General features: G+C 34.7%; 1 protein-coding gene across 1 annotated transcript in view; it reads right to left on the reverse strand.

Moving 5' to 3' along the window:
• Nucleotides 1-27867, reverse strand: part of sntg2 (syntrophin, gamma 2) — a 59374-nt gene that overhangs the window by 22879 nt on the left and 8628 nt on the right. The window contains exons 5-12 of the mRNA XM_066705944.1: nucleotides 26997-27040; nucleotides 23152-23193; nucleotides 18959-19046; nucleotides 15348-15439; nucleotides 11732-11859; nucleotides 6326-6455; nucleotides 4404-4442; nucleotides 3730-3846 (exon numbers count right to left, since the gene is read on the reverse strand). Of these exons, the coding sequence (XP_066562041.1) occupies nucleotides 3730-3846; nucleotides 4404-4442; nucleotides 6326-6455; nucleotides 11732-11859; nucleotides 15348-15439; nucleotides 18959-19046; nucleotides 23152-23193; nucleotides 26997-27040 (680 nt within the window). The remainder of the gene's footprint in view (nucleotides 1-3729; nucleotides 3847-4403; nucleotides 4443-6325; nucleotides 6456-11731; nucleotides 11860-15347; nucleotides 15440-18958; nucleotides 19047-23151; nucleotides 23194-26996; nucleotides 27041-27867) is intronic.

Here is a 27867-nt window from a genome sequence, read left to right on the forward strand (position 1 = left end):
TCATATAAAATGATGTGAGGAAGTGGAATTTCCTGGGCTTTCTTGTACTCTGCAAGTGGCAGGTACACTGGTAAGTGCAAAATACAACGTTCGCAAGGCTGATCCCCAACCATCTGACCTTGGGAATTAAAGTATACGATTTTCACTATCCATATCCGCTTTCCAGGCATAAACAGGAGGTCTGATTACCCTCATTTATAATTCATAGTGTAGCACTGCAATGCCTCAGCAGTGTCCCCAAAGACCCAGGGTTTCTAAATCCATAATGCAGCATCAGAGACACTGGAGTATGAGGGATTAAGCCATGCAGGGGGGAATATTTGTTTGTTAGCTTCTTCTCAGAACAGTCAAATATCTGTTACATGTGTATTTTGAAAGCCCATCTTAATATTAAATGACACTCTGCCTCTGAACATTGATGCCAATACACAGCACATATTAAACATTGTACCATGGAAGAAAGGAGAGCCCACACTGATGATTTACTATCCAGAGAGCAAAATGTCGCTCTCTGTAAACTAGCTGCACTTTGTGCAGGCTACAGCTTTCACTGCTAATCAATACCAAACGCATCATTAAGACAATTTGTTGAGAGCGCGGCTGATATGCCCAATATCAGAACTTTACAAGTCAGTTGTGTGATGTGAAAATCAACACTTGCAGAAGATCTATCATGACATACAGTTTGTGCGTTCTAGATTTAATTTGTCCAATAGCTGAGAGCTCTGTGCACACAATACAATATTACAATTAGAAACTGCAGATTTGTTATATATACTACCGGTCAAAAGTTTTCGAACACCCCCATTTTTCCAATTTGTATTGAAATTTAAGCAGTTCAGTCCAGTGAATAGCCTGAAATGGTACAAAGGTAAGTGGTAAACTGCCAGAGGTTTAAAAAAAGTTTAGGTTGCCAAAAACTGAAAAATAATGTACATTTCAGAGTTATATACTGTGTTACTACACCCTCTTAAGCATTATTTGGCAGTGTTGCGTGCAGCTCCTGTGCATAGACGTTACACTGTATTCCTACAATGCTCACATTGTTTGAAAGCTTATTCTCTTGACTACCAGCGCATTTCATTCTCAAACACATCCGATTTACAGTTTCTGTGTCGCCAGCCATCATTCAGGACCCGGGGGTTAAACGTACAGTCTGCTCTAGGGGGGAAGGGGGGGGCGTCTCATTCAGACGGTGATCACTCAGTTTCGATCGGTTTTCTTTGCATATAGGCTTGTGTTGTTCAGAACAACCTACTGGTTTATCCAGTATATATTATTTGATGTTCTATTAAACACAGAGAAGTTCAGATCCAATTATGTACAATCGTTGTGTATTAGTACACTGTAAACAGAGTTTTCCATCTTGAGCTGTCTACGGGTGTGTGTTGCTTCTAGCAAAACGTGGATGGTCTTGTTTAGAATAGGTCATAATTGTCAATATGAGATTTTGTATTCCTACCAAACACTTAGCAAACAACACAAGAGTGAAGAGTACACACGGGATTAAAGAGAAGCACATGGATCTGGTGCCCTTTTAAGGGTACCAGAGGGTTTTGTCAGCTTAAGGGGTTAAATTTTGTTAAAACGATTCCATGATTTCTTTTTATCTCCAATTGTTTATTTGTTCTATGCTTTGAGACATTAAACTGCATACATTTCATTAAAAAAATATATATTTTACACAATTGAAAAAAAAAATCTCTTTTGACGTTGTCCTGTTTTTTATTCGAATAACATTAAAAACATTACAGAAACCTTGCAGACACAAATCCATTCCATCCACTTGTGTGATTTTTATATAAATGGAAATGCTGACCCCTTAGGAAATATTAAACTTTCCTTGGTGCATCTTAATATGGTTTCTTCATACTACAACATTGTCATCATTGTCCTTATGAGAAGCAACGTTATTGAAAGATGACCTTAAGAAGTTCTCCTGTGATGTATAGTTAACATGATGAAATTGATTTCTTTTTACTTATTGCATTCTGTTAAGTTTGATTTAATGTGTCCCAAAGGTAGAATGTGAATACATAAGACAATCGAGTTGAAATGAATGATGAGATGCATAAAGAAGACAAAGTAATATCTGTACTCCTCTGTTTGCTTAAGAAGCTGAGCCAGTTCATTCCAAATTGATAGTATATATTTATGTGTGGTTTAATGCCAGTCATCAGTGCATACAGGGGCTTCAACAGAAAATATATTGCTCCACCATTTTATCTAATGAGATTTGCTAATAAATCCTGATGAAATGACTTCAATTTAGTTGGTTTATGAGATGTGTTGTATTATAGGCTTATTTGAGCAATTGATCATGGTAGGGTTTTAAACTATCTTACAAATTGTATTTGTGGAAATTATTTCAATTCAGTAGACTAAATAAAAAAATAAAAAAATCTGCAAAGCAGTAATTTGTAAATTTGGGGTATTTTGTAAATTTTTGAGTAGAGAAACATACCTATTTTCATTCCAGGCATCATTTTCCCTTTTGACATTCCGGTTGTATCATTTCTGCCTGTGTTGTTTCTGCCTGTGTTGTTTCTGGTTGTGTTATTTCTGACTACGTTGTATCTGGTTGTGTTCTGTCTGTGTTGTAACAACCATGGACATTGTGGACCCATGGAGGAATAGGGTTGGGCATGGCTTTACAGAGGGAGCGACAGAAAGAAGGGTAAAAAGGCAAGCTGAAGTGAGGCAAGGTGTACTTCTCTGTAATACTCTTACAGAATTCCTGGTAGTCAGTCATAAGAAGACTTTTCAGATGCTATTGGTGATATGCTAAAGAATTAGTTAATGAAATGCATTTTTTTAAAAACTATAATGGATTTATTTTAAAATACTGTATGTCCAGAAGTGTACCCTTTCAAAAATGCCTGACATCGCATTCGATTGGGTAAGAACCAAAGGAAAGGAAATTCATTGGAAATGTATAATACAATTTGGGAGAAGACCACGTCCTCCCCAGTCACCACCTCTGCAGCAGCTCTGTGACTCATTCCCTGTAATCGGGGGGGAGTTGACAGTCTGGACCCGTCAGTTGAGCGAGTAAAGCCAAACCTCATTACAATTAATCACTCACACCAGTTCACAATCGGGAGTGTAAACCACTGAAATCCTATAATGGTATGTAAAGAAGTCATTATTGGGACTGAGAATAAGTGCTCCTGGCATTTATAACACAGGAATGGTAACTACAAGGAGGAATTTGTGATTTCCAGCTTTGAGAAAGTAAGGCAGTTTTAACAGTTAAAGGTTATAATATTAAAAAAGTATAGATTGCAATAAGTCCTACTCATGATATTTTGCAATTAAACAAAAGAAAAACTCAAAGCAAGGCAATAATTATAATCTCCATATTTTTAATCTCCCAGTCGCTTTGCGCCGGGAGCATACACCATTTGTTCATTATTGTCTGATAGAAGGAGAATTACAAGCCTTGTCTCCAGAAGCTGCATCAATGGCTGCAGTTAAAGTATGATATCTATGTGATGTTTATAAATACAGTAAGCAATAAATTTTGAATCAGCTGAAGAAAACACCTAATCATTACACCTTATATGTAACCTATAAGAAACTTTCCAAAAGTGTGAACTGTAATACATAAATAATAGAAACAAGCTAAAATATATATAGGTGAAATACACAATGATAAACATTAAAAACTTTAATTAAGTTTAAAATATACACAACACAATGGAGGACAGATAAGTTTGTTTATCTTACCGGTGGGGTGTTAAATATATATACAGAGGAGCTTTTCAGAGCCAGAAACTTGAATTTGTATAGCTTGGGGGACTCGCTTCCTAGAAGCTTTTCACTGACCCAGCCCATATGAATGATCTGCAATAGAAAACCTTTACATAGTGAAAATCAAATCCTTACACAAATACATGAATATTATTTTTAAGAAAATTAAACTTCCAATTAAAAAAAAAACATCTTTCGAGCTGTAAGGCAACAGAAATGTTAAAACAAAATTTTACACTTTTTGGAACGATTTAGCTTTCTGATTTAGCTGTTTTGTATAGTTACAATATATCTCATGATGACAGGGTAACTGAGAAACAACCCAATGTACATAGATTGGCTCCACTCCATCCATCTCTAGCAGTGTGCAGTACTCCTAAAACCTGCAGTCTCAGAATTAGCTTGGAATCAAACACCAGGACACAGACGTATGTAAAGAATGAGTCACTTGCAAGCCCCTAGACAAGTTTTAAATTGGTTTGTTTAAAATCAGAATACCTGGATACTATAATTTTTCAGTTTATATATATACACATATATATATATATATATATATATATATATATATATATATATTTTTTTTTTTTAATTACTTATTTCATGCTTGTGTATTTAAAGTTGCATATGAACTGAGACAGAATTGTTCTTACCTGGTCATCAGCAGAGCAGCATTTGTTGGCCATTTTCATCTGTATAGAGACAAAAAAGGAAATTAAGAAAGTCTCGAAATTTCTAAAAGGGTTTGAAACTGTGTGACTATGGTATACCACTGCATAGGCAGTGGCAATCATATTTGTTTCTGTAAACTTGGGTAATATTTGTCATCCGTAAAGTACATTTACTGAACAGTATGTGAAAATGGTTGCATGTACTAATAATAAATAGATAAAAGCCTACTCATCTTAAAACTATTTTACTGGCCTCATGTAATGGTTAATTTCCCTGTGTTTGTGCACATTTTAAATTTTTAAAAGTACAATAACAAAAAATGGGGATTGATTTTATTAACAAATCTCTACCAGCAGTATAACTGAAAAGAAAGACTGGCTGGATAATCTTACTCAAAGCTTCTTCCCAAGAAAGATAATTTAGCAGCAGTCGTGGAAGGAATGTACTGAATATTGAAGAAAGTCATTAATTTTCATTAATAATGCCATTAGCATCCTACTTTTTATTAGGATGCTGCTGATAATTTGAATGAGGAGAACGACAGTGGGCTGGATTAGATGGAAATTGTTTACACTCCACTAACAGGAGAAGCTACGAAAACTGAATACTTCACAGCTCTGAATCTGCAGTTTCTCTTCGCTGTACAGAAATAGGTTTATGCTGCAAACTCCCTCATTCAAGCAGCCAGATGCATAAAAACAATTAGCTGAGAAAGTACTTGAAATTCACAGTAGAAAGACCTGAACAAAACCAATTACAGAAACAAATAATTATTTTCCTGATTTCTTGGAATAAACAAATACACAATTAAAAAAAAATGTGGATGTTTAGTTATCTATTGAAAATTTCCTTTTTGCAACAGAAGATAAATTATACACATGGTTTATGTTTGGTTTTGTTATTAAAATTACAAGATTGATTTCTTAGTGGAATTCAGAAATACAGCAAATTATTTGGTGTATATTTGTTTGAACAGATTTATGCACACTTGTACTATTATGTCAGTGTGACATATTACCCTGTATAAAAACTGCAGTATAGAGTATAAATTGTAGACATTTCATATGTCTCACAGATGGTTGGAGAAATGCTAAAATGAATGTTAAACTTGAATAAAAGTCAACTTAAACACATAACTGTAGTTTTGGGAAAATCTATTTGACAAGCATTTTTCTTTTCTGCTTTAATGAATAAAATAAAATCAGAGCATTTAAAGAGATTTAGTTTAGTATGTGTATTACTTTTAGTTTTCCATGTTACATTTTTTGTATTAGCACCATCAGAGTTTGGAATCTATTTTAACACTATGAAAATGCAGCTACTGACTTTTATTAATAGAAAAATGTATTTTAGTTTTTTGAATAAGTTTGTGCTACATTGTAGCATACTAGGCAGGTATGAGTAGTTTTACTCATACTGTTATTGTGCAGAAGGTATCCTGGACAGATAATTTAATGTAACCTCACAGACAGATCTCAATGTTCTCTGCTAGTGTTTGGTAGTTCCATTAGTGGCAATGGGACAGATCAAGGAGGTCTTCCCTACTGATCAGGCAGATGTAAGGGCTAAAGCTTGCCTGAGAACGGGAAACCGTGCATCCTGCAAGAAGGTGGAAGAGACCAGATGGTACCTGGTGTAGAAGTGAGCAAGATTTTAAGATAATGTGTTATTTTCCACTAATATTATTATTACTAATAATTAGTTATTTACTTTGCATAGATGATGTACACTTACAAAACATACAAAGTGCATACAATGTTTAACATATGGTTGGAATCTACCTTTAAGGCTAAGGAACCATGTGTTGAGCATTGTGCTCTTTAAAATTGCATTGTATGGGTTTTTTAAGTATACCACATTTCACATGTAAACTAGAAAAAAGTTTATAATCACGTATACGTACATTTTGTAGTGTTAAATCGTTGATATTGGTCGATATGGATCGAAGCCAGTCCATGCATTCTGAGGCTGTGCAAAACTGAAGAATACCGGTGCTTACTCCGTCTAAGGCAAGAATTTCCAAACTGTTAGACCTAGTGGAAAACAAAGTCAGGAAATCCAAAGAGGGTAAGTTATAATATACAAAATTATATATATATAATTGGAGATATATAATTGGATATATATAATTTGAATGGAGAAATGTAGATTATTGTACCTTAAAGAACTGCCACATGAAATCAAGTTTATAGTTGAAGTATAATGTATAAATGTATGTATGTATACATTTCCATGTGCCTTTTCTAAAATGTATTTTAGTTTTCAAAAGAACAGCACTTCTGAGAAAAAATGAGACAAAATGAAAGCTCTCTATCTCATTCCAGGATTTTGATATGTTACCCCTCTGGTATCTAATGAAGGTGGATTTCCTGCTGTTTTCAACATTATGGGTTGCAGGATAACCTTTTCCTAATTATATTTTAAAGATGAAGATTGGACAATTTTGCACAGTATTGTATGCAATTAACTAGCATTTTTTTATCATTTCAATATTAGCAGTATGAGACGTATTAACAAATCAGGGAGAATGTTCTTTCCTATACTCATCTGTACTGTTAAATCTGATCTCTGATCATCCTGAAGTGCGTTGCTAACACTAGTGTGTAGCTACAGATGCTATACAAAGTGCATTTATTTTTAATGTGCTCTTAGTGTCAAGGTATACCAGTGCATGATAAAATAGCTGTAGGATCTAATACTCCTCACATGGATCCCCAGTGTCTTTATGGTGCCCAGAGGTAAGCACAATATTACAACAGTGGAAAACTGGGAGCTGACACACAATCATTTCCCTGCAAGATAGTTTTTATTAAAATTTGAAGCTGCCTAAAGCACTCCTGTTGGCTGTTTAATAACAGCATTGTGCAGATTAGAACATTTGTGTGTGGAGGCCATTAACTATATTACTGACTGACACAAAAACATAATTCTACACACAATGCACATTTTATGCTACCTGCCCAGAATACTTTCACTTGTCTGCTCAGCTTTCCTCTGTCATGGCTACTATTCCTACTTCATAGCACAAATGTTTAAAAACTATACCAGAGATTATCTAACTGTTACAAATAAGGAAAAGCAATGTGCTTATCCCATATTTGAGTTTGCATATATTGTCTTATGTTACAAAAATGTTATATTGTACAAAAATATCCATCCATCCATTTTCGAAACCACTTATCCTGGTGAGGGTCACGGGGACGCAGGAGCCGATCCCAGCAGGAATACACCCAGGGCGGGACGCCAGGCCATTGCTGGGCAACACACACACACATACCTACAGGGCAATTGGAGCTCTGAGGCAGCAGTGCTAACCACCATGCCACCCAACAAAAATATATATGCAAGTCAATTTCAAAGATTTTCCAGTTACAGTTCATATAAGGAAATTAGTTAAAATACATTAATTAAGCCCTGATCTATGGATTTTAAGTTTCAAGTGTTGAGGGAGCGTGCAACTGGCCAGCTGGCTGCAGGAATGTCCACCAGAGCTGCAGTCGGGTCAAGACCCTGGTCAGGATGATCGCAGATGAGCTTCCTGAGATGCTTTCTGACAGTTTGTGTAGAAGTTCTGGTTGTGCAAACCCAGATTCATCAGCTCTCCTGGTGGCTGGTCTCAGATGATCCCGCCGGTGAAAAAGCCAGATGTGGAGGTCCTGGGCTGGAATGGAGACACCTGGTCTGTGTTTTAGAGGCCGGTTGAACATACTGCCACTCTAAAACGATGTTGGAAGCGGCTTATGGTGGAGAAATGAACATCTCTGGCAACAGCTCTGGTGGACATTCCTGTGTCAACATGCCAAATGCACACTCCCTGAAAACATGAGACATCTGTGGCATTGTTTTGACAAAACTGCACATTTCATAGTGGCTTTTTATTGTCCCCAGCACAAGGTGCACCTGTGTAATGATCATGCTGTTTAATCAGCTTCTTGATCCGCCACACCTGTCAGGTGGATGGGTTATCTTGGCAAAGACTAAATGCTCACTAACAGAGATGTAAACGAATTTGTGCACAACATTTGAGAGAAACTTTGTGTGTGTATGGAACATTTCTGGGATGTTTCATTTCAGCTCATTGGACCAACATGGGACCAACACTTTACATATTGCATTTATATTTTTAGTTCAGCATAAAATCAAGAGGAAATCTCCTTCTGTGGAATGTTATCAAGACTCTCCTATAAATGTAAATGTATCACATCATATTACTATGGAATCCGTGCTTATTCAAGAAGAACCAAGAAGTCAGCGAACCAAGATTTGCTGTGCTGATTGTAGCCTGACTCTACTGTCAACATGTAGATAACCTTCTAACTCTACCAAGCATTAAAACAAAATCAATAAATATGTACAGCATTTAAAAAGATGTGCAATGTCCCACACTGATTTAAACTTTAAAATTGAAACTGATCTGTATTTAATGTTTTTCTCATCCAGTGAGTTGTGGCCAAGTCAAAACATTGTTCTCTCTCTCACAGGTATATATATATATATATATATATATATATATATATATATATATATATATTTAAAGTGAATGTGTGTTGTTCTTCTCTGATGTGTTTACGATCAACCTGACAGCTTTAAAATCCAGCTTTAAAATCCTGCAGCGGTCAACAAAATATGTTCTAGAGGTAAAGTGAACAGCAATGGATAGTCTTACTTAATGTACTGTTTATATTTTTGTACTTTTGCTTAAGCTGTATTTTAAAAGGTTATGAATGTTATTATTTAGAAAAGACTCACAATTCCTCCTTAATATGTTCCCCTTAATAGCAAAGGCTGAACAAGATTGCACTGGTAATCTGAGTTTGATCTTGGGTTAAGACTGTCCTTTCTCATGTTAGTTACGTATTTCTTTGAAATACATTGTGCATAAAAAAAAAACAAAAAAAAAAACAGGTATATTATATGCAGTAGTGATCTTGACATGTTGCTAATTTTATTATTTATGAAGCTTGCATTTTATATCTGCCCTTTCAGTCCTAAATACTAGAGGGAAATAATACCTTGCTCAGCCTTTCCTCATGAAATCAAACTATTGTGCATCAACAGAAAAATAATACAAAACCCTGACCAACATTTCCATTCTGCACCGTGAAAAATTAATCATTTTCTGAATGTTTGTAATTATTTATTTCTATAATATTCTGTTGTACCATAACAATACAATATGTGTACAATTTGTATTTACATTCCAAAGCAAAAAATTAACCTGACATTATCCTTTATCTTCAAACATGTATTGCTCATAGCCTTTGGTTTCCTAATATAATTATAATATAAAACACTGCATGGTTTTAATGATAACAAAAAAATCCTCTTTAAAATAATTACAATTATTAATTCCCACAACACAGTATGCCAGGTCAAGTTGCTTTGTAGTCCTATAAGTATTATTATTCAGTTATACGTCTTGAGGGACATTATTCACCGTTGTCAGCCCAATTTCACACAACCACTTTTACGTGGGATCAACAACTATGCTGATCATTAGTAAGCACAATCCAGCTCATGGCCTTGATACGTGATGCTAGGCTTTGGGCTGAAAGTGCTGCAGTATTGTGGTATTCCCTAAGGATGGATTGTGAGACTACAGATAATGGCAGATAACTATTTTACTTATTCTGAAATGAAGGCATGAGAACATTATAAAATAAAACACACACAAAGAAGCATTCCCTTGCAGATGGATAGATTCCCTTTTAAATTAATGTATCCAAAATTAACTATTTGAAGCACATTAAGAAGTAATTAATTACATTTTTCTAATTGTTAAAGATTAACTGATTTACAAAATTGTAGTTTATAGGGATTATTTGTGTAAGGAATTTTAGTAAGATTAAGTAAGATGAAAAAGATGGATCTAGTGATAACGTGTATTATGGTGTGATCTGTGTTTGATAGGGGTTGGTTTCAGGCTGCTGTTTGGCCTTAGATGAGTGTCTGTAATCTATTGATCCTTAAATTGGAGGCCATGAGAGTTAGTGGGGGTATGTGTATGTCTGGTGTTACTTACTGTTGTTGTCTCAAGGGCAGTGGAACTGGAGATGGCCTTTCTGTAACTATAGATTTTAAATGAAATAAGCTGCTACTCTTACAAGAGGACATTCTCCTGAGTCTGCCTGCTAGATCCTACAACACATTTACGACTGTATTACTTAAACATATTTTACAGTATGTATTAATTATATATCACACATATGTTAATGGTTAAATACTGTCTATTGTATATTTACAATATACTGTAATATATTTAATTGTATTTAGATTTGTTTTCCTCTCCAATAGAATCAAGTTTAAAAACATGATATAAAAAATATATTTTTGCATAGGAATAGTAAATGTGTCCTTTTTTCTTTGTCAAAGCTAGGACTGTAAGACTAAACAGCTTAAAACTGTGTTGAGTTGTCCCTAATCTCATAATTGTATGCATGCACTGCCTCAAACGATAAAGAAAAAAACATGTCTGAAGGAAGATGAATTGCATAAAATACCATATGAAAGCAATAACAATATTTCAATGGAAAAAGCTGATGATAGCATAATCCTTTCTGAGAATCACAGTTCACTAACTTAAGTATTGAGTGAGGAGGTCAGCACCTCCATTTTCCAGTCCCACCGAGACTGTTTTTTTTCCTCCTTCTCTTTTTTCTGTTTTTGTTAGTCACCACAATTTTAGTAACAATGTTGTGAAATTAAATTAAAAATGCATCAGGCCACAACAAAGTCGTAACCATGGTGTACTAGTTGCGATAATACAAATCTCATACTGTATTACCGATAAGTCTATTGAATGATTTCAATTGGCGACTGAAGTGAATAATTTGTGAAGGTTGTGTGCTGTAATGCACATTTTAGTCCTCAAAAGTCCAACTATAAACTGATTTTGAACATGGTACTGGCTTAATGAAATTACTACCTGACTGCAATATAACAACACAAACATAATACATCTGTACCTTTTGATTCCTGAAGTATTACTAAACTAAGCAAGACTGTAAAACACATTTTCATTTGAGAAACGTATTACAAAATATGATATATGGGCATAGTTTATATGAAATTTCCTTTTCAAATTTTTATTCCAAGCTAAATATGGACTAAAGTATTATTTTCCCCCATATATATGCTGCCTGATGGACTCCAATTCTGTGACCTTATAAGGTCAGTAGCATGTCCACGCATAGATATTGGACCTCTTATCTTTAATGAAAAAGCCCAGACAAAACTAGCACCTGCTTCATAAACAATAATGGCTATGCAGTGAATTACACTACATTCTCCCACCTTCTGGATTACAAACCTTAATTTATCAGTTCCAGCTTTGTATCTTGAGACTCGGGCCATCAGCAGGGGGATAGATAAGCTGTCGAGCCAGCGCTTCTCATACTTTGGTTCATTAGCTGTGGGTGAGGAAGGTGAGGACGGTGCCTGCACAGAATAAATGAGAGACATTGAGCACATCATTTTATCTGCTCTGGTGGTGCTGTGAACATGGATTGTTCTCTGGGATAATTAAACTGGCCTACACAATATAATTTAGAGTTGGATCCGGCCACAGCATCTCATAGAAATTAAACTTAAACTGCCCAAATTATTCATCTTCCGTCTCACACAGCAGTTCCTTTCTAAGACCAATGTGCTATGCTGTAGTTCACAGAGCAGCTTCAAGAAAGGGCCTGGATCAGTTTTCGGGAAATCCTGAACTTCTGAAGCTTACTTGGTCGCTGAGTCTGAACACTAGATGAACATTGTAGTTATATGTGATAACAATACTGGAACTGCAGGAAAATGCCACACATTTAATATATATTTATGTTTATTTTCATGGTAATGTTGGTTACAAAAGTACTGATGTCAATTAAAAAAATACATCGCAATCTACTTAATTACATTTTTCATTCTAGAGATTAATTATATACAAATATTCACCCATACATTTAGTAACAAATGAATACGTTCTAGAAAGCAGGTTATGATTGAAGTGCAAGGGTAATTTTTAAGAAGTAATTGTAATTGCACTTATTATCAAGTGCTTCTAGTGCATTACAAAACTGGACATGAATGTGAAAGAGAAAAACATTTACTGAAAAATGTATTGGAATAACATTTTGTAGGTATTTTTTTCTGATTTGTCACAATAATAAATAATCAAACATTAAAGGTGAAGCCTTTTTCATGAATGTTCTATTTTTTAATCTAGCAGAATATTTGGTTAATATGATAATTGTAAAAACATTTTAAAGAGACCTGACAGCTGTACAAAACACATGCATTTATTTACCTAACAGCAGAAAAATATATATATTGGGTTTCATTTTTTAGATTTTTGAATTTGTATTTTCTTCCCTTTCACTCCCAGTGTTTAGAATTATCTGGTGGGGTTATTCCAGTAATTATTTATTTAATTTATTAATTTAAAATTATGTTTCCTTTTCAAAAACAGATGCTCATAAACAATAGTGGGTGTTGTTGACAGCTTCAGGGGTTCAAGTGTCAGAGGTCTTTTATAAGTTAATAGGTCTTATTAGATACAGTATATCATCTCGTGCAGTTTGTGAGAGACAACCACAAAGCGTTGCTTAGCAGCATTTCCTCTTATCTTGTGTATAAATGTCATCCCATGCGGAGATGTATTTTAAAATTCTTCAGTTGACCAATGACATTCCAGGAGACTTAAATGCCAGCGTTGCAGGTTTCACAGGATGTACATTTGTTTTTAATAAATAGTTCCATTATGTTTAACTAGCATGAAAACAACACAGATTGGATACTGTAGGTCAGTTACACTGGATTGATTGTTATATTTATCTTTAAAAATCACTATAAAGATAACTGTGCAACTAATCCTTACGTGTGTGATTCATAATAAGTTAATATGTTGTGTGAAGGGTCGTCTGTTATTGTATAAGAGATGTCTTTCGGTTCTGGTCACACAAACAGCATATGATGACATCTTATACAATAAGAGACACCCTTGACACAACCTATTAGCTTATAATATATAACTTTGAAATAAAATGGATGGGAGAAAACACAGGAAATCACAGCAACAATACAGGAGATGATTAACATGGAAAGAAGAGCTCTGACACTTGGTAATTCAGTGCGTCTGTAGACTCCTGCTCTTGTGAGCACTACTGTTTACCCACACATGGGTACTGTGACAGTGAATGTGAGCAGAATAAGACAAGCAGACAAGGCCGAGGAAACTCTGACTGCCCACATCTTGTTATCTCATGATTATAAGCCCCATAGATGGATGCTGTGTGAATGTTTTAACTTTACTTCAGTCTAAACTAGCAAAGCTCACCTTAATTTCAATTACAGATATTGATATTCAATTAAGTAACTATCTGAACTGTTATGCATCAAGACAGCAGTGCATTTTCCAAGACACTGAGGAAAAGTTGCAACATTCTTTTCCTTGCCTTTTATATGTCTAATGTCTTACATTTAAAATCTGTCGTAGCATGTTTAAAATAAATTGTTGTGGTGAAATGTGTAGCATTTCCTTTGTGATGTTTATTCAAAAGTCAATGCAGAACAATTAATCTTCATTTGACCTTAAACCAGCGATGTGCCCAGGATACGCAGATGACAAGGGTTTCTTAAAAAGTCTGTGTGACAAGATCGATTACTGTGTCACGGCATCTTCTTTTATCGAAGACCTTGAGCAATTTAGTCAAACTGACAGGCATTTTTTTCTCCTTGATATCCTTCACCCTTTCAAAGCTTAGAGATACTTCTAAAGCCAAAAGAAACACTAGTGTAATCATTTGGAGACAGGTGAATGAGTCAGTGGGGAACTTCCTATGAGCACCCCAACTAAAATGCTGTCAATCAATATGATGTCTGGGGAGGCCCTAGTCATATGGGGTAGACAGGCTTTGTGAATTCTTAAATTTGAATTACCTGAAAGCAATGAGCTTGGTGAACACGGACAATACCATAAAGTATGCATGTAATAATATATACAAGCTATACAATATACATGACAGGTTACATTATTTAAAAATGAGAATTACTGGTGTTAAAGAAGTAGTAATATTAGCTGGAGTTTGGTCTTTTCAGTTAATGATTTCTGAATCCTTTGAAGAAAGTATAGAAGCATGAAAAATGCATGTATGTCTGTATATATGTGTGTAGGCATGTATTTGTTTGTTAATTTAATGCTCTTGCAATGCATATATTAATTTATGGTAATTAAGCATGAGCTCAATAACTGTTCATAATTTGTAGGATTCTGAAATCCCACGCAGTGGCACTAAGCTCTTGCTTAGTTTGCTGTGATGTTTCAAGAACATATATATTATTACTCTCACTCTTTTACCTATCACTTCAGCCTCCATAGCTACTATGTTTGCAGCACTTCAATGACTTAATCCATAGTTGTCCTCAAAAAGCCTCTGAGACACCACTGTACTCGGAGATCTCAAGGGGCCAGTAACCTTCATATCCATGGGAACAGTCTGGCTGTTTGAGACATTCTGAGTCCAATGTCAGCTCCTCACACAAATCTAAAATTGCTTGTTTGTTGAGGCAGAACTATATGATTACTTCAGCTTCTAAAAGGTTCAGACATTAAAATGAAAGATTAAAATTACATATCTGTAAAGGTCAACTGAGTCACATTTTTTGGGAAAAAATATTATTTACCAAAAAATAAAAAGTCTATTGCTAATTAATATAAGGGTTGCATAGAATTGTGTATTTATTATTTTGACTCAAGGAGATGCTCACACATGGCCACACTTCCGGTTTGAATAGGGACAAAGAGTTTCAGGTAGGCATACTGTGAATTTTGTCTTTTAGATCAAAAAAGTAACAATCACTTCAAATGCCAACTGTATATTATATAACTATATATATCAGGAATTGTCATCAATTAACACTGAAAATGTTGGAGTAAGTCTTACTGTGTTTGTTGAGTTTCCATTTAGATGTAAACCACTATCAAAGAGTGGGGAGGATGTTCGGCTACTCTGATTGCTAGATGGTCCTGGAGAACCTAAACAGCATTAAAGTAAAGGAAAGAATTTTAGTTGAAATCAGTCTTGTATACCCTTCTTTATTCATGCAGAGATATCATTTTTTCTTCATCTACTGTTTTGTCAAGACGAATGGTTTAGTTACATCTTTGCAATATGTACTTTATTTATTTAATTCCAAATACCCTTTGAAGAACACAAACACAATATTCATGAAAAAAACGTTTTCACTTTCTCTCAAGGAGCCCAGAAATTATTTATAGCAAGTTGCTTTGAGCTTCATGGTTTGTCTAAAATAGCTGCCAGCCTGCCAAAATAATATTTTGAAAGATGAATTACCCTGAAGCATTATATTTATGTGAGATGGTTGAGAATAAAGTTATTTAACTTCACATTAAGAACTTAGAGGAGGAAGTACAATTTCTGCCACATGATTAAATATGTGTGCATTGTTCCTGTAATTTTGCATGACTTAAATATGAACAGACTGTGCTTTTTGTAGCTTTTCTGATAGCTAACATAGATATTTATGAGATTCTGCTAATCAATTTACTGAGGCTTTATAGATTACTATGCTGCCAAACAACAGCTTAACATAGCATTTAGTTATTTACAAAGTCTTCGTGTGCAGAATGTGCATCTCATTTTGTTTGTACCTTAGTAGCACTGATTTATCTTATTTTTTATTGGGGGGGGGGTTCTTCTCTGATGTGGTATGTAGCATAGCAACTATGTACTGGAAAAATGTGCAATGATGGACCCTATTAAGCACCTACAGGGCCATTGGAATTGTGCACAAAAAATACAATAGGCTGTGTCTAAGTTACCACTAATAAACTTCTATTATATCATAGTTTAAGCTTTCACACGTTAATTAGGTCATAGTGAATATTGTGAAAACATTTCCCCACACTTTAGGAAATAGAAACAGTGAAAAAGATTAATAAAAAGCTGAGTTAAAAGTACAACCAATCTACATCTCTATTGTTTCTCTCTTTCCATGAGCTAAATGCAAATTCCATAAATGATGACCTATACTTTCTGTCTGTCTGTCTGTCTGTCTCTCTCAGCTCTTTTGCCACCTTACCTGCTTCGCTCGGCGTTCCTGGATAGTGTTCCATTCCTATAGTGACACTGTCCTTTTCACCGGGCTTAGACCTGGTTTTGACATCAAGTGAATCATAGACTCTAACACCTGTGGATGGTTACAAAATGGCTCAGGTTATACTTATGTGAAGCCACTCACATACATATTATTGATTAAAACATGAATTAGATATTTAAGCATATGTGATTGTTTATAGATAGTCCCTAATGTGTTTAAAGGATGCTGCACTTGGCATGTGCTAGTATATTCTGAAGAGAAAGTCCTTTCTCCTGGCCAAGAGTAATCTGAAGGAGTCTGATTTGGGACACTGGCAGTGTCGCTTTATGCAATGTTTGGAGGCATATTATTAACATATAATTATTACATACAATCAGAGCAGCACAGTACAAAAGTTTCCATTTTCTTTTTTATGTAGCGTTGCTATAACCGTTAAACTCAGTGCTGGATCACTGTGCACATTGCTAAACAGAGCCCTTTCATCCTTTGAGAATTGAAAATGAAACAGAATTGAATTAATGTGACAATAACTTAGACCCCGTACTATTGAATAGCAGAATCTGAGTTGCTGGTTTTGAACCTGTGACTTGTGGTATTCACTGCTGTAGCAGAAAATGGTTGCTATATGGTTGGATAGAACTTGAGAAAAAAAATGCAAAACAGTGCAAAGATTTTTCTCATAACTAGCAGTCTACAATAATTAATGTGTTATTGATGTACTTTTATTTTACTTTTATCTGTATAGCGACCTTCACAGGGTAGCCACAAAGCACTTTACGAGATCAGAAAGCTCTTAAACGGTGCTGTGAAAGTTAAATGTCTATCAATTATCTTGATGTTTTATAAATGTCTATCAATTATCTTGATGTTTTCAATATATGAATATAGCAGAATGTGAGGAACACCAAAAACAATAATGGTAGAATTAACAGGACTACTAACAATATCATTCCATAATATTAAATAATACTTTTGATGGTATAAATAACCTTTAACTATTACCCATGAGCACATATAAAATGTATTAAATTAAATAATTAATGAATGTATTTATTTTTTGTCAATTACATATCCTTTTTATTTTGTTTCCATGGTTTCAAACAAAACAACAGTAATTTATACAGTAATGCAAACTAGGTAATCACATAGAAGTCTGAATTGTATATACACACACATTAGAAGTTAGCACAGATATAACAAATTAAGAAACCTAATGAATAAACCTTTATTCTGAACATGACTCAAGTTTGTGGACGTCTTGGCCTGCATCTCCTCTGCGGGGAGTAAATCTGGTCACTATGATAAAGTGAAACAGTGCTGAATCTACAATGTCAGATTTTTAAAGTAAGCTGCAGCATATTTTCATAACACCAATAGGATAACTCCCTACCTACCCCATTATTAGACCTAACAAAAGTCAGAATTGCACAAACACTTAGAGCATTGTCAGAAGTTGTTGTATAGTAGTCATCATCAATACACTGATAACTCATACAGATAAGTTAATAATATGAATAGGGACACAGAGCTGCAAGGAGTGTTTATAGAAAGAGATAAAGAGGATACCCTTAAAGCTTCAACACATTTCAGTGTTGTTCAGAAAGTAAGTAAGGAAGGCCTTGAGGCTAAGCTCACCTCACCTTGTAGCATAGCTGTCTCTACATCCAGACAGTGACTAACAATCTTCTTTTCCACTGTCTAAATGGGTTTTGAATAACAACATAAGCTTTCTACAGCCAAATTAAAAAGGATGATTACTCTGGCCTTATTTCATAAAGTCAAAGATTCTGTGTTTAAACCTGATGAGATGTTTTGTTTTGTTTCCCCATGGATCTGGTAGGATGATGTGCACTATAACTGGAAGCACAAAGTAGAGGAATCCTGTATGATTTCTAATAGTGACTTATGGTATGAGACTCCATTGCAGTTAGTGGCCCAGGAGATTTGGAATGTATTTATGGCATTGTAGATATACGTTACTATTGTAAGATACTGTGTAAAAACAAAATTCTAGTACAAAGTGACAAAAAGCTAACATGGAGTAGGTACCTAGCTGTCAATGGAAAATAACAATTATTATGAAATAAAACAATATTGTACATACCAGTAGATATCAAGTAGTTTATTTTCCAAAGTATGTGACTCTTACACTATTTTAAAGGATTGTAATATGACATGCCACATAGTATGCTGCATATATGGCCCCAAAAGGACAAAGGTACTGTCACAATACTCCAGGCAGAAAAAGTATGAAATGGTGAAAATCTAATAAAAACAACAACAAAAAGTCATGTTTAGAAACTTCAGCATTCTTGGTCCTCTCTTACTTGTAGAATGGCAATGGCAAATCTCCGTCAAAATAATCTAATTTATAGAAATAAGTTGAGGAGATGGCACTGCAGCCTTTATTCATTGTTGTACCTCTGTCTCTCACCTAATGGGAGCTTAAGAAATGATGGCGCTTCCCTCAGGTACTGAACAGTGATGGTAACTTCATCCCCAGCACCCCGCAGAAGATGCACCTGTCAGTGTGATAAATCACAGTTAGTTTACTTAGCATATTCAGAAGACAAAGTGTAATACATAGCCTCTGCATTCACATTATGCACCATATAGATTGTTTACACTCAGGTTGTAAATTGAATAGCATGAATCACTAAAACCAAAACATGCATCCAATTTAACAAACATAATACAAACCATAATTATGTATACACATTATTATACACTCATTATATACCCAATTCTCTTTTTCTGTAATGTAAAATCATTTAGAAACTCATAGATTGTAAGGTAAAGATGAGTTTATATAGAGCACTCCTGGATGTTGAAAGCCTGGCGTTTCACCACAGTGTCTGGTAATGACATTCAAACACTCTGATTTCTGCAAATCACATTATGTGGTTTCCAAGGGCTATTTTCCCTAGATACAGCACATGAACATGGTATAAGCTGAGTAAAGGAGTGATTTTCGAAACCCCACGGAAAATAAGGTTTATGATATTATTTACCACATTGACTCCTGCTTGTGTATAAACAAGCCCAGCAGCCGCCTGTGACTGGGGGAGTAGGAATGATTGAGAAAGTGCTGTCTCTAGCAACGTGCTGAATGTGTTATGTAGGAAGGACAATTGCTACAAAGCCTCCAACTAGATTGTTTATGTTTACAATTCGACATTCAGAATTTAATTTCTTTCAATTTTTCTATCTATGTTTATTTATTGTGTTTACTGACTCATAAGAGGGTCATCTTTGGCACCTTATAAGGTGTAAATCTGGAGTCCTGCATATCTATTAGCAAATTACACATTTCATAATAATCAAATAACGTGAATCTGTTATAGCATTTCCTTGAACGTATATGTCACATACAATTAAATTCTGTTTTGTTTAAACAGAAAGAAATTGAAGACAAATGAATTGATTGTGATAAATAGCTGGCAGTAGATTACAGCCCACTTGATACTGTGCTTTACAAAAGGTTGTTGGGATGACTCTTTGGAGAGCCCAAGCAATGTTAGTTAACATGGGGTGGAAGAGTCTTCAACCTCATGTTCTGTTGCTTATTTGGATTTATATGGAGCACAAGGATCCGTGTTACAGAGGGATACAGTGTATGTGCAAGCTTGAGTTTTCTTAACTGGAAATGTTAATCATCTCCTTGGGCTTTATTTAGATGAAAATCATGTAATCAGTAATGCTGGTCAAGGCTGCAGAACCTGCTCACCAGAATATCTTAGTACCCTGAATTGTCTGCTTACTTTCCTTAGGGTATAATGTTCTGCTGTGATTAATTTACTCATATCGTTTTAGTCGGTGAAGATGGAAAATGCTCCCTGCTCAGTAATGGATTTCAGTCTTACCACAAAACCACGAGGTAACACTACAAACTATCACAAGATTAAATAAAGCTGTGAATAATTTGGATCCAATAATAATAATAATAATAATAGTAAGAGAAGTAGCAGTATTTCTTAAAATTGACTTTAATCACAAAAAAGTTAACAGTGATTAAATATTAACATATCACATGGAATGAAAAGCAACATGTAGAGAATGATTAGAAAATAGAAAAAGCTACAAACTACAGAACATGCCAGGAAAGAACCCTTTTGTGTTCAATACCTGAAAAATAGTTGCATATAGATACACTGTGCAGTACAGTCGATATCAGAAAATCAGATTGTAATAAGAATGGATACATAAAAGCTTTATGCAGATCACACATCTGGATTAGCAAACCGATTATCTGCTGAAGGCCATGCTTCAATAAAGTTAATAGTGTGGACTGGCAACATTTTCATTCAAGAACTGCGATGCTAATAGTCTGTGAAATTAAGACAAGCATAAAAATTCTCTGCACTGTTTACTAAGCAGAATCCAAATGACAAAAAAATGAATTCTCTATATTAACGAAGCAAACTAAAGCTGACAGGCTCTACCAAGTTTTTACATATTTATACACTATATGTAAAAAATAAAAAAAGATTTTTCATTTTTTGACAAGATCATATTGAAATTTCAATATTGTTTTTTTGTTTTTGTTTTATTTGATTTGTTTTTAACTAATCAGTTCAGGCTTTGCAGTCTGTCTCTAAAAACATACATACATTTATTATTCATGTTATACTTTTATCTTCTTATATTTAAGTCTACTTCATTTTAATGTAGTTTTAGGATGATGTCCCCTCAAAATATTTGAACTCTAATTATCACATTTTTTTTAGCATATTCCTTCTTTCCTCTTTCAAACATTTTAAATTAGCCTTTGCAAATCTGACTTTCATTATTTCATAAAGGCCAACAAACATGATATATTAACATTGTGGGAGCAAACAGATATCAATGGCTATTAGTTTGTACCCTCCTTTTTTCAGCTAATTCGTATTTTCAAACATTAACATGTTTAATGCTAAGCATGAAAACAAAGGAACTTGATAAATTAGGATTATATTGGTGTTTATAGACCTGTGCCAGTAGGAATGTGTGCAATAAAATTAACCAAGTGTTTCAAACTGTGAGTAGTCAATACAATTAATTGATATTTGGAGTTTAGTAATTAAATGTGGGATACAAGGAAAAGCACATGAATTTGTTTTGGTGATTATTTGATTGTTTGTTGTTAAGAAAGATAAACTCTAGAAACTCAATTATTCGTTCAATCTTTTAAAGGGTGGTATTGTAAGAGAAAAATACTACAACACTGACCAACGCCCCATGAGAATGTGAAGAATGGGCTCTACTTATTGGTTACTCAGTCAGTCCACAGAACACCTGGCAGACTATAACATGAGAATTGCAGCACCAATCAGGTAGTTCTGGGCTAGGAATGTGGTTTTGAGTGAATGCTCATTAAGGCAGTTTTAAATATGCTGCTGCTGTTGTTTTTTGGCAGTTGAAATTTGTTTAGTTAAAATGTGTCACAATTTGACACTTTCTGTCCTTTAAATGTTTGTATTTTCATCACTTCATCTAATAAATGGACTTGACCTTTTTTTTAGCCCACAGATATTAAAATAAAACTTTATAATTACATGTAAAGTTACAATTTTAGCAGCTGCATATCAAGTATAAACATGTACTTTACCACTGTCTCTGTGTATGAGGAGGGTCTCAAAATATGACACTTTCAATTGTTGGCAACAAAAATAAATAAACATACTGGATGCATCCTTCAGGATATACTCAGCCTCATGATAAATGTTGACCTTAGCAGTCTGTATACTAAGTGGTACTGAATGCAAATTCCCAGCTTTCATAAAGCTATGCACAACATTTATAATGGTGCTCTCCTGCCTGGTGTTTGACTCAAAATTACCCAATTTGCAAATAAAGATGCCAGTTCCTAAGAAAGACTACTTTGCAAAGGCATACTATACTGTCACCAGTGGCTAATGTCTGTTCTATTTACATATTTTAAGGATTGTGTACTCCAGAGCATGAAATGCACCCGTTTGAAGCATCTGAGCTGGTAAAACATATTCCCTTAAGGGATATCAGAAACTGAAAGACATTCACCCTTCAGGCTGCACTCCTCACTACCTACTTTAAAAACAAGTTAATGAATTGGATGGTTCCATTCTCAACACCAAGGTTACCAGGCCATACCATTCTGACTGATGCTTGAAAAGATTTAAGATATACTGCAGTAGTCAAATTGAAGTGGCACTGTAGGTTAAGAGGCAATGCAACCTAGTTTATCTTGATCATTATCATTCCTTATGTACCAGAATCCACCCAATTATGTTTCCAAGTTGACATATCACAGCCTTTAATATGACTATAGTGTTTCTATGATTTATGTCAGTTCATTGCAAAAAACTGCTCTAAAAATAAACAGGAAAGTAAATTTCTACCTTATGAGAACATTTTATTTCAAACAGTGTTGAGGACTGATAAGAACTAATGTTCTGGTTTTGTATTTTTGATTTAATTGTGTTGTTTTTTAACACAGAATCAGAATCCTCCTTGAAAGCAAGTATATTGATAGCAAATTTACAAAACATCAGACCACACATTTTGCATGTATACATGACCCAATTATTTTCAAATATTGTACACTTTTGTAAAGCTGGTAAACAAGAACATTTGTAAAAAATAAAAAGAAAACTTCTATGTGATACTTACGACTTCCTCGTGAGTAGCGTTTTCAACATTAATGCCATTGACCTGAAGAAACAAAATAAAAATGTTGAGAATGAAAATATTATTAACATGTGCTGTTCAAATACATTATTTTGCACACATTTTTAAAACATCTTCCATCTCATAACAAATAGAAGCATTCAATCACAGCTGTATTTTACATTCTTTTAGATAAAGAAATGAGCTAATAGTATGTGATTTTTAACTGTATGGTATTTAAACTGAAGGTCTACACTATTCCGTCCACCAGAACTCACTTTACTTTACTTTACACTAAGTTGTTCTATCACAGCATCTAACAAAAATGGGAAAAATCCAACAATGTGTTTTTCAAACAGTGAAAATATAAATTGGTTGACATTACTGAAGCTTCAGTTCCAATGATCTGACTCAATCGGCCCGACTGATTGAAGCTGATAGAAGAGCAACTTTGACTGAAATAACCACTCGTTACAACCGAGGTATGCAGCAAAGCATTTGTGAAGCCACAACACGTACAACCTTGAGGCGGATGGGCTACAACAGCAGAAGACCCCACCGGGTACCACTCATCTCCACTACAAATAGGAAAAAGAGGCTACAATTTGCACAAGTCAAAGTTGCTCTTCTATCAGCTTGAATCAGTCGGCCCATTCTCCTCTGACCTCTAGCATCAACAAGGCATTTTCGCCCCCAGGACTGCCGCATACTGGATGTTTTTCCCTTTTCACACCATTCTTTGTAAACCCTAGAAATGGTTGTGTGTGAAAATCCCAGTAACTGAGCAGATTGTGAAATACTCAGACCGGCCCGTCTGGCACCAACAACCATGCCACGCTCAAAATTGCTTAAATCACCTTTCTTTCCCATTCAGACATTCAGTTTGGAGTTCAGGAGATTGTCTTGACCAGGACCACACCCCTAAATGCATTGAAGCAACTGCCATGTGATTGGTTGGTTAGATAATTGCATTAATGAGAAATTGAACAGGTGTTCCTAATAATCCTTTAGGTGAGTGTATATACACACTATTTTTTTCTAATGAGATTTGGTTTCCATAATACTATCCAGTTATCTGCAGTTCGTGTACACAACAAGGTTATTCTTTAAGCCTTTATAGTTAATGACTTCCTTCTGGTAGTTTATAAACAATGTGTTTCCAAATTCTGTGCTATTGTTTTTAAACAATTCTGTAAAAGTGTTAAATTTGTATGGCTCCAGGCTGCATTGAATTTATGAGAAAAGGTTTAAATATGAAGGCTGCTTTCACAAACTTGGTACTTTTGGGGAAAATATTTCTCTATGCTAAGGATAGGTTCAGCCAGACAGTAAAGAACAGTTCTCACTCTGTGTGTGTGTTTGTGAAGAGAGAGAGAGAGAGAGAGAGAGAGAGAGAGAGAGAGAGAGAGAGAGAGAGAGAGAGAGAGAGAGAAGAGGAGATCCCAGAGTGTCCCCCAGTGAGAGCTCTATATAAACCATGTCACACACATTGCCCTTTAGTCTTCTAACGTCTGCTGAACACATGGGCAGAGTGATTAACACTATGAGCTCAAGGTTGAATCCTCAGCCTAGTGGTTGGAACACTAGACATCACCATGTGCATAAGAATGCCTAAGCGGCCTGGAACGGGCCCAGGTTGGGAATGACTGCTTCAGACAGGCAGTAATCACCTCATCGGTAGGATGTGCCTGCCTCTAGGTGAGCTGATTCAAAGCCAAGGGTCACAGGGTCTTTGGCATTCAGTCTGTGGGATTTGGCAAACCTTTACACTGAAGTGCTCAGAGTGACCTTGAAAATATCTGTGTCGCCATTTCCATGAAGGACAGCTCATGATGTGCATGTGGAGACACCTCAGGTTGATTGACCAAACCAGAGGTTTGTCTGCTGCTGCATAACTCCAAAATAACTCACAAAAGCCATCAAGACAGGATTGCCTCGGAAAGACTCTTTCCTTTGATGTGAGGAGAAGCTTCATGTGAAGATCGTGGTAAAGGTCCTAAAGTGGCTGCCACTTACAGTAATATCAAAGATCCTCTATTTAAACAAGATAGTCAAATCAACCTTTTCATCCATCTTTGAAATGAGATGCATTATGGGAGTTGCAAGGAGTTCTGGTGGTGCTTTTCTCCGTATCTATATAACGGAAAACCTGCCCCATGTCATATTCCAAAATGTGTTCACCTGGCCTGACAAGAATGCTTTATTGCTGAAGTGTTGTCTTTAGTAGCTGGTTTCATGAATATTTATGAGCACACATCAAGCCTTAAGAAGAAGAAAAGTTTATCTTCAAAATATATAATTTTCTAAATTACATGCTGTCAGACTTGCAAAAGAATAAAAAAAAATGTCTATGTAAATGAACCATTAATATACACGTTAATCTTCCTCTAGCCTTATTTAAACATATGCTTGGGATTGCACTATACATCTCCTCCAGGCTTTTAACGATAATGTAATCCGGAATGGTTTACATTGTTATTATGAGCTCTCTCATGACAATCAACAGCCTACAAGAATGGCCAATTTATCTATTGAAATGGGCAACATATCCTAAAATATAAACTGAATTGCTCAGATAAATTGCATTTGTAGTATGTAATTTAAACCATCAATCAGACTGCCAATAGACAGAAACCACTGATACTTGAAATGTATCTAAAAAAATAAGACTGACATTTAAACATTTTGTTTTCTGTAATTTCATCCTAGTTGCACTAGGCTAAATGTAGTGATTATTAAGATATATTACACAATAAACTTGCACTTTCAAACTTTTCTTTACTAGTTTTATTTACTACCTTTCTAAATTGTCTTAATTTTAATTACATTTTATAATACATAAATTCACATTTACCTATAAAAAAATGCTACAGGAAAATAAATGTTAAATAATTTGTTTGATTTAAAAAGCATTATTAAATATTATATATCTATTTTCTTCAGCATGTGATGCTTACATAAACTTAAATAACACGAGTGGCCCTAAATTGGCATTAATGTGCTGACACTTCAGGACACTCTTAAATCACTCAAATTCTATAATTTGATAATGATATATCAGCAAAGGCCAGAAAAAGTATTGTATGGGACAGAAAAGTATAGTACAGGACACAGCCATCGCAGCCTCAGTTTGGGCCTGTATGGTGTACCTGCATGTTATTTTACCACCATTTTACCATCACTAGACAGGATACGTCTGGGGTAGAATGAAGAACCCTCTGACAAGCAAAGCAACTGCTATCAATATCAGTAAAGTCAACTGTGATTAGCAGGTGGGTCAAACTTTTAATTTAAATACTAATGTATTGTTTAAGACCAGCAATTCCCCAGAAAATTGGATCAGTGAAAAATCTGAGCATTCACTCCTATTGTCAGAAAAAAAAAAAAAAAAAAAAAAAAATATATATATATATATATATATATATATATATTTTTTTTTTTATTATTATTATTAATATAATCATATTTTAATCATGTAAATTGTGTTCAATTAATCTCACTTAAATATGCAACTGCATAGCCTCACGATACTTAATTACAAACAAGCACACTAACAACATTAATTTTGTGTAGGCTTCCATAATGCAAACCAATCCAATCAAGCCATGAAGGTTAATTAAATTGACCATGCAGAGGAGTAACTCAAACTTTCAGTCTGTGAAATGAACGTGATCAGGGAGGTGTTCTTTCCACTTCTTGTTTCCTAAAACTAAAGCAGTTTTATCCTACTTAATAAAGCGCTGGACTGTCCTGGAAACTGAAAGCTTGGCAAACATTGAATGCCAGCAAAATTGACATAAGCAGTGCCTGATGAAGTATGTGAAGGAAAACCTAAATTATGCACTAACCTGTAACACTGCATCTCCAATAAAAAGCATTCCAGTTTGATCCGCTAAAGACATGGAAGAAGACGAGTCAAAGGTTAATGGAAACATTTGAAAATAATTACAGATTTCATGCAAGCAATTACTGTAAGAAAAAGCAATTAATGTAAGTGTCTTATTGAGTTTCAGTGATGGGCTGAGCAACCATGAAGCATTTCAACAATAAAAGATCCATGTCATCCGCTAGACACTTACAATTGTGTATATGACATATTTATGTGTCTTAAATAAACATTGGAAGAAAAAAATATGACACACATGAGTCCTTACAAGAATTAATAAAAAATGAATACACATGTCACAGAGTATTTCTAGGTATTGTAAAGCTCTTTAAAATATAAGTAAATTATATCTGTATCATAACGTTTACTCTTTAAAGTACATCCAGTTATTGTCTAATATATGCTATAGCAACAACTACAATGTGACCACAGCATACACAGACATCCCTTAAATCCAGAGAGAACTTCTATTTAAGCATAATCAATATTAAACATGTGGTTTGTGTTTATGTATTTATTTAATATATAAGAAAAGTGAAAGATTTTTTTTTCTTTTTTTAAATAGTGTTGAATTATTATTAAGATGACTCAATGTTTTTTTTGTTGTTGTTTTTGGTCATAATGTTATGTACTATTACTTTAAGTTGTAGTTATTCTGTTATAAATTTAACTTTCAAGCCTTTCGTATTAAATGCAAGTTATATTTTATTGTACCTAATGCAGTACTAAACAATCTCTACTTGCATAAAGATGGATGAGTATTCTTCTGTGTGTTGTTTAACGTTAATTATTTGATATTACAACCTGGCAGACCTTGCCTGCTTTTTAGTTTT

The sequence above is a fragment of the Amia ocellicauda genome, chromosome 1, assembly GCF_036373705.1.
Source record: "Amia ocellicauda isolate fAmiCal2 chromosome 1, fAmiCal2.hap1, whole genome shotgun sequence".
Taxonomy (NCBI): Eukaryota; Metazoa; Chordata; class Actinopteri; order Amiiformes; family Amiidae; genus Amia; species Amia ocellicauda.